General features: G+C 45.2%; 1 protein-coding gene across 1 annotated transcript in view; it reads left to right on the top strand.

Moving 5' to 3' along the window:
- LOC146206624 (uncharacterized) overlaps positions 1–8,361 on the top strand; it is a 43,673-nt gene extending 35,312 nt beyond the window's left edge. Inside the window, exons 4-6 of the mRNA XM_084575498.1 lie at positions 7,141–7,195; positions 7,322–7,370; positions 8,244–8,361. Coding sequence (XP_084431624.1) covers positions 7,141–7,195; positions 7,322–7,370; positions 8,244–8,361 — 222 coding nt within the window. The remainder of the gene's footprint in view (positions 1–7,140; positions 7,196–7,321; positions 7,371–8,243) is intronic.
- The last annotated feature ends 626 nt before the right edge of the window (positions 8,362–8,987 follow it).

Here is an 8,987-nt window from a genome sequence, read left to right as displayed (position 1 = left end):
GCGCTCGCGGCCAACATCCGGCTAGTCGGGCCTTGGTAACTATACCGACTACCGACTGTACGCGCGCTGCTCTTTCTGTAGCTTGTCTTCGTCCCCGCTTTCAGAGCACTTCTGAAATATTGGTGGAATACCAACATATCGACCGGGAACTGCGTAGACAGTACTCAACATATTTTTACAGGTTACGGCGTGCGTTCAAGAGAGAGAAGATAAAGATTGATGCCAGCGCATGGAGGCAGAGATTTATAAGGAATCGCCGCCGCCGGTCGGTTTTTAAGCGACAGCTATAGGGATTGATGATTGATTGGTGAGTCATAGGCATTGACGAGTTAATGAAATCGTTACAGTTATTTTATTATTTGATGAAATAAAGAAACGAAAAAGGGGTGTTCAAAGATGTCAACATGCTCAGAATGAAATTACAATGCTTGATGATGCTAAAAAAATTTGAGTGTAACTGATCAATCAATTATTTGAAATACCTAACAAAAATGAAAAATGCGTTGGTGTCAAACTGCAATGTTCACTGATGCTGAGTGTAGCTGTATAAAAAGGTAAAAAATAAAAAAATAAAAAAGTTGAAATATCCGCGTGTGTGAAACTCTATCGCGTCATACCTTTAACGGCGGTGCTTAATTTTTTTATTCCCCCCTCGCTGCTGCATCCCTGCATAGGTGATTTCAGCTGGGCGGGCCCATCAGTCCGTAACAATTAATACATAGCGCGCCACAAGAGAACGATATGTTTAACGCGAACTTCCAGCTATAGATGCAAAATCCTGACTGTTTGCGTTTTGTTCATTGTGCGCAGTTCTTAAATCGATATGAAGGCCGTGTAGAGATAGCGATGATCATCCGAACTTAATCAGATAGAACATTTGAAGGCACGTGTAGATGGCAGTGGGAATTGTGGCCATGCGACGCCTTTAACAGAACATAACAGTCATGTCCAGAGCTATATTTATTCAACCCATTTCATAATTTACTCGCTTTTCTTGTAAGTACGAGGGTCCCATACTTTCACATAGGTGATGTGGATATTCTTCAGTTTAACCGTGCCTACTGTTGGTAGGAATGTTTATATTATTGCAAGTTCGTAAAAAAAGGGCTGGACACTTTTGATATTTCAGTAATCAGCATCTGGCTTTGATGATCGCTAATTGTGATAAACAGCACGTACAAGTATGGTCTGAATCGGATTCACTCGCATTTATTTGGAAGTTATAGCTCTCTTGATTAAAAATCTATGTATGAATTCATACATAGATTATTTTTTTTTTTTTTTGCAGCGTCTAGGCGACCTTGAAATTTTGTAAGGAAAGAAAAGGCAAAAGCCGAAAGAAAACATCAATCCGCATATATCACACAAAATGTACCAATTAAATTCTGGTTCATATCGAGTCCAACGCGAACTGCTAAAGTATATACGAAGCAACCACTTTTGAAGCCACGGCTCAAAGGTTTTGGAAAAGTAAACAAATGGCACTGAACTAATTGTCTAATAACTGTAACAAACTATCTGATGTTGATTGCTAAAAGTCAGACTATTAAGCAATGAAACTAAGGAAAAGAGCAAAACTGAACACAACTAGTGCACGCAAATTCAAGCCCAATAATGACATGTTTTAACACCATTCAGGGGAATGTCTGAAACCCGAATCCTGAATAACTTCAAATTCACGAAGTGCCCACATTAAAAATCAGAGCTCTAGTCTGACAACATATTTTGGAACACGCTTGCATTCTGTCTCCCACCCCAGAAGTCATGCAGGGTCCGACGGCGAGCCGAACATAAAACTACACCTCGTACGGGTTCGAAATGTAGTCTCTCTGACACAGCGGCATGAAGCGAGCTTTATCCATTCACTGATGCGCTAGCTTTAGCATCGTAGTAGTTGTGGACAGCTTTCTGAGGCTACGCAGTGGAAGCTACGAATGCGAGACACCGGCTTCCATAAGCTCCCTGTTCTCGAGCGACACACGGTGTAAGAATTGTGTGAGCGACACGCACTCGCAGCTTCTGCTGCATAGCTGGCATTGCTGCTTAAAGCTGTTGCTACTATAGTCTGTGCAACGTTCATTTATATGGCCTGAAATAAAAAACAACAACAAAAACAAATAAGAGCCTAAACATGAGCGAAACGATTCGCAAATGCGCCACTGGGACTATGGGGACGGACGGACGGACGGACGGACGGACGCGGATGGATGGATGGATGGATGGATGGATGGATGGATGGATGGATGGATGGATGGATGGATGGATGGATGGATGGATGGATGGATGGATGGATGGATGGATGGATGGAATGGAATGGAATGGAACGGATGGATGGACGGACGGATGGATGGATGGAATCGAATGGAATGGAATGGAACGGAACGGATGGATGGATGGATGGATGGATGGATGGATGGATGGATGGATGGATGGATGGATGGATGGATGGATGGATGGATGGATGGATGGATGGATGGATGGATGGATGGATGGATGGATGGATGGATGGATGGATGGATGGATGGATGGATGGATGGATGGATGGATGGATGGATTATAGGAGCGATCCCCTTTGAAACGGGGTGATAGCAGATGCTATCATGCTCGTTTTTCCCCCCTCTATCTTAATTATTGTTTTAGATCAGTTAACTATATACCATCATTCTATTTATTGAAATTTTTGTTTCTACATTACTGACATTATGTTACTTTTCTGCTTTTAAGCCACCAATCTTCCAATCATTTTTTTCTAGCTTCCACTGCAGGTTCATTCACCCCTTCACTGGTATCTTTAAACCCCAGGGCCCCAGGAAGAGTGACTGCGCCTGCACCGACTTCCGGACTAATACCATCACATTCGAGTATAAGATGGTTAATTGTTTCTGTGGATTTACCACATACTGCACATGTGTCATCTTCATGTTTAATTTCTTTTTGCGCTGCGTGTTCTAAGGCACTCTGATCTAGCTTCAAAACGTAGGGCACTGCCTCTTGAGTTATCAAAGAAAGCTTCCTTCCTGATCTGCCTTTTCCACTTTCGGTATTACTTCAGACTGTTTTCTTTTCAACGGAATTTATCCAATTTTTACCTTCGGTGTTTTTCAGCTGTTGCTTAACGCTCTTTATTTCTTCGTCCTTGTGACCAGCATACTTACTGGTTAGTTTCCTAGTTCTTTTCCTCCATTGTGAGTCAACGCTTTTTAGATGTAGGTATTTAAATACTTTAGCTGCCCACCTGTTACTGTCCAATTTCCTCAGGCGTTCCGCATATAATATTTTACTCTGAGCTTCCCGCACTTCGAAAGATGCCCAGCCCACATCTCCCTGTAGCGCCTCATTTGTGGTTTTGCCGTGGGCACCCAGTGCTAATCGTCCGACGGCTCTCTGATTTATTTATAATGTCGACTGCATCTCTGCTTTTAGGCACAAAACTGTATTTCAGAAAGTAAGCCCGGGTACCATGATTCCTTTCCAAATACTCCTCCGCACCTGATACCTGTTGTATCCCCACAATGCCCTATGCTTCATTATCCCGGCATTTCTTCGCCCTTTCGCCCTAAGTGATTACTCATGATTTTCACTGTATGCCAATCCTTCGTTTACTCATACCCCGAGATATTTATATTCTTCCACTTTGGGTATTTCATGGCCCTGTATTTTAAGACCCTTATGAGTTGAGACCCCGCCGGGGTGACGCAGTGGTTACGGCACTCAACTACTGTTCCTAAGGACGCGGGATCGAATCCCGGCCTCGGCGGCCGCTTTTCGGTGGAGGCGAAAAGCAAGGCGCCCGTGTGCTGTGCGATGTCAGTGCACGTTAAAAAACAACAGGTGGTCGAAATTTACGGAGTCCTCTACTACGGCGTCTCTCATAGCCTGAGTCGCTTTGGGACGTTAAACCCTACAGACCAAACCAAACCAACCTTATCAGTTGAGCCGTTGAAAATCATCAGACCCGCCTTAACTGCGCTGAAACTGAAGCCCAGGGCGTCCTCTTCGTCTCCGCAATACTTAACTAGAGTTTGCAGGTCTTCCTGGCTATCTGCTTACAGCACAATATCGTCTGCATACATTAAACCGGGGAGGCTCTGCTCTACCACGTTTCCGCCTAATCTATATGACAGGTTAAAACCTAGGTTACTTTCTTGTATCCTCCGTTCGATATTTATCATATTAAGCACGAAGAGCAGTGAGAACAACCTTGTCTTAATCATTTGCATACATTGACAGTTTCCGTACTTGTTATCCCTTCCACTGTAATTTCTACTTTGTTATCCCGGTATATTTCCCGTAGGAAATCTGTTATCTCGTGACCGACACCTTCTTCTTTTAATATGTTCCACAGGTATTCCTTGTTTACGCTACGGACCGCCGACAAGCAGTGCCCCTGGCGGCCAAAGTTGGAAGGCATCGCCGGCGCGGCACCTCGTCCCATTGTTAGACCCCTCCGCACAGCACACTAGCCAGTATATTCTAGGCACTATAGTAGTGCTACTATAGTGCTACTGCAGATTTTTTAGCCGCTCCCGGGCGCGGTCATTTTATGCCTATTGGCGCGCTGCCGCGTGGCCACTTCCTTGGGGGCTGCGGGGCCGCGGTACCGCCGCTACGGTGGCTACCGCCGCGGCCGCGCCTGCCCGGTAATCACGTTTAGCTAACCTTCGGGCGCTAGAGAATATTGCCAAAAATATTATCACTGCACGGTTGTGTTGGAGCAAGTTTATTTGCGTTGTCGTAGAGTTAAAATCGACTCTTTATTTGTGGGATTTAGTTTGACGTTCACGTTAACTAGCACGCAGCCGCGCTATAATGTTGCCGTTTCGGTGCCTTACTGACGAGAAAACGTTTGTTAGCCATTGCAAGCATTACTCTTGCGTACGACTCGCATATAGTTCCACTTCCAATGAGCTCTTCTTTCTTCATGCCAGCTATTTCGAACCTCACCAATGAGGCTGTGCTGTCGTTTGCGTGGTGTGTGCCAGTAACATCAACAAATTATCGCGGTGTGCTCATCTGAGTCGACAAGTTAAAAGCAGCTAAGTTTTGTTGCGCTTTATTTATAAACAGCGCCACATTAAGATCGTTTCTTTTTATCCCTGGAAACTCTAGCGCCCATCAAACTGTAGCACCTGCATGTCAAGCATGATATATATTTTAAATCCTGCACGTACATTGTCGTATATGCCAAAGGAAGAAACAGCAGCAAATAAATGGTAGCTAGAGCATGAAACTGGAGCATGGACTGTGAAAAAGGCTGACCGCCGAAGAATTGACGCGTTTGAATTGTGGTGCTGGCGAAGACTCCTGAGAGTTCCTTGGACTGCCAGAAGATCAAATCAGTCAATATTGTCGACCATAAACCCTGACTGCTCATTGGAGGGTCAAATTCTAAAGTTAATGCTCAGCTACTTTGGTCATCTGATGAGAAGAGAGGAGTCGCTGGAGAAAGATTTGATGTTGGGAAAAGTTGAGGGTCGCCGGAGAAGGGGTAGGCAGCGAACGCGATGGTTAGATGGCATCCTCGAGGCACTGCAGATGAAGTTATCTGATGTTAGGAAGATAGTGAGAGACCGGAAAGCGTGGCGTGACATGGTCAATAGGGTCACGAAGGGTCGGACACGACTGAATGACTAAACTGAACTGAACTGAACTGAGAGCATAACAACTCAGTTTTCAAGGGTATACGGAGTTTAGCGTCCAAAAGTGGCATCGTCTGTGAGGCGTAGTGGAGTGCTGCGGAAATTTAACGACTACCTGGGGTTCTTTAACGTGCGATTACAGCACACTACACAGACGCCTTCAGCTTCATCTTCATCGAAGAGCGCCATCCCTTCCATGATCGAACACATGTCTTCGGGTTCAGGAGTCAAGAGCCCTAACCATAGAGCCACCGCTGGAGGGCACATCGTTTCTCTATTTCTTTTAAGTTTTGAACAAATATTGACACAGTAGCCAGCTGAAGACGAGTACATTATATTTTAATGCTATAGGTGTGTGTGAAAGAGGGGTTTAGCCGTTCGGGCCAGGTCATAGCATGTAATGAAATTGTGTTTGTTTCGTCTCAGGCAGATACTAACGGCAAAAAGCTACTACGCTCAATTGTTTTGCACGCCGACTTCTCTCTGAAATAAGGAAATAACAGTTTGTATTGCTTATAGTCGTACTTACATTCCCTTAAAGGAACGGTAAACGAAAGAAAAAGGCGAACCACTGGTGGCCGAAAACACGCGTTTTGCCTGAGTAACCTTCAGCGCGAAGCTCGCGGATCCGTTTGCATCTCACACCATGGAGTCAGATCCAAAAATCTACATCCTCATACGCAAAAAAAAAAAAAAATTAAAAAGAAAATGTGTGCATTTATCACGTGTCAGCGTCAGAAAAAAAAAAAGAAAAAGAAAACGCCACGGCTGTGCATCAACGGCGATTTACAGTTCGCATCCTGAATGGTAGACTACCCTCGTATATTGCGTCAACGAGGGAACAGTGCGCTTCAAAATGCTGTAGTACTCTCTGGAACAGGGAAAAATGGTTTCGAGGGTTTCCTGTCCTTGCACTTATCTACGTAGATCCTTAAGATGAAACCTTGTGCTTATATCCGCACTTCCTTCATAAGGGGGAGTTCGAGCACCAGGAAAGTGGTGGAATAATGTCCATCAAGTTTCTTCCGCAACCAGAGTTTCTCAAGAAAGTCTGCCACGTGTTGCACTTGTCATGAAGTCAGCCGTTGCCACAGCATACAAACCTGAAGGAGTGAGGTCAAATTCTGCTCTAAATATTAAGCAGCAGGGCCCGAATTACGCAACTATCTAATCACAAAAGCTGTCACAAATCTTTCAAAAACCGATTGGCTAACCCCACTTCTATTGGTCGATTCTGGTCGGCAGACCCGTCAACCATTAGGTGCGCGGACTGATTTACGGGTTTGTGATAGCTTTTGTGATGTGATCGTCGCGTAATTCGGCCCCTGATATTTATAACTCTCTTTGTACAAATCACTGCTTGCCTCCCCCCCCTCTCTCAATTTTGTTTTTCAAGTTTCCTTTCTGCCTTATAAACTTACAGCCTAACTTTCAAGTGGTGAGAAATTTTATTCCCGACTTGAAATGCAGCGCAAAGTATGACGCGTTCTCTCCGTTGTAGCTTTTCAGCGAAATGGCAGCCTGGTGCTCGGCCACTGAAAGCCTATCACTTCAAGGTAAGAATTATTTAATTCCCAGATGGAACGCATAGAATGCATCCAGATCACAACCATTCTCTAGCTGCTGTCGTGGCCTGTTGTATTAAGACGCACACAGCCGCGTCTACACGCTTTCTTTTTCAGCTCTCGAAGCGATGCCTGACACACGCAGGCGTGGGCCCGGCTATGCCACGTGCGTATCACCTTCTTGATGAATACCGTCCCAAATTGTGTTCTGACATCCATAATATACGAATTAAACTTGCCAAATTATTAGAGATTGATTGTAGTTGTTGTTCGTTATTATATTAAAGTATTAAAATTTAATGATATATGTTCTCGCATACAATTTAAATCACTCGGAAATACGTAAATGCACATGCATGCGGGAGTGCCGCGCGTTGAGCAAGTTCCCTGGTCAGTGCGCTCGTATTTGGATCGGGCAAGGGGCCAAGCAGCCCCGAAGTAACTCCTGTAATTTGCCGTCTTCGCTGCTGATGGGATGGCAAGGCAAGGTTTTTGGGGATCCCGCAAATGCAGCCGTTTCATCACAAGTCACACGCATTCCTCCCCCGACAGCTAGTGCTCCCTCCACAGGCGCCTTGGTCTGGGAACTTGAAACAGATAGTGGCGCACGCACGCACGCACGCACGCACGCACGCACGCACGCGCACACACAAACACACACACACACACACACACACACACACACACACACACACACACACACACACACACACACACACACACACACACACACACACACACACACACACACACACACACACACACACACACACACACACACACACACACACACACACACACACACACACACACACACACACACGCACACACACACACACACACACACACACACACACACACACACACACACACACACACACACACACACACACACACACACACACACACACACACGCACGCGCGCGCGCTTGCGCATACACAGATTTATTTATGTTGCACGGAACAGCCTAATTTATGCAAAATAGCGTGGCTTTCAGTTTCTATTCCCTGAGCAAGTAACATGTGGTCCCCTTTGCAGTGCTCATCTGGAACACGGGTTAGAGAGACTGCTGAGGGCTTGTTCGAAAGCACTGAAGGTGCTTACAGTGGTCGGCTGTGACAGTCTCCTCACGGACAGGCAAGTTCCTGGCATCTAAAGCTGGTATGCATTCACCACGCACTCGGACGCGACATCAACCAATCGCGCCTGACCTGACTCAGTTCTGTAAGGTTGCTGCTGCTCGTCCTGTTCCACATAGCGGTGGAGATCTACAACAGGTTGCTTTGGGCTAACGACTGATCGTGAAGTCTCACTGGCTCCTATATATATTTCGGAAGGGCACGTCTTGCGCAATGCGTGTGAATATTTTTTTCCTTTTATTTTCTTCTTTTCTTTCATTTCTTTCTTCTATTTTCTTTTATAGAAAGAAAAGAAATAAATTTTAGAAAGAAAAGAAACTATCGGTCACTGTACACCAGAATCCCACAGATATCCCGCGGAATCTCGCAGTCACATCTCGCACACAGCTTCTGCGGACGCTACTCATGAGCTAATAAAGGTTTTCGTATTAAAAGTACGGAAAGCAAATGATTCGCGCAAGCAGACAGAAAAACCACTCTGTTGGAGTTCACAAGTGACCCGGACATAGCATACAACAAATTTTTACGAAAGTTCTCCGACATATACCCCGCCTATTTTCCCGTGAAGACATCTAGAACATGTAATAGGAGTCGAAAACCGTCGATATAGCCTAAGAATCGATGAAAAAGTGAGACAAGTTGC

Source organism: Amblyomma maculatum, chromosome 1 (assembly GCF_055883805.1).
Source record: "Amblyomma maculatum isolate TAMU_Amacu chromosome 1, ASM5588380v1, whole genome shotgun sequence".
NCBI classification, from domain to species: domain Eukaryota; kingdom Metazoa; phylum Arthropoda; class Arachnida; order Ixodida; family Ixodidae; genus Amblyomma; species Amblyomma maculatum.
This window is presented reverse-complemented; position numbering and strand designations above follow the sequence as displayed.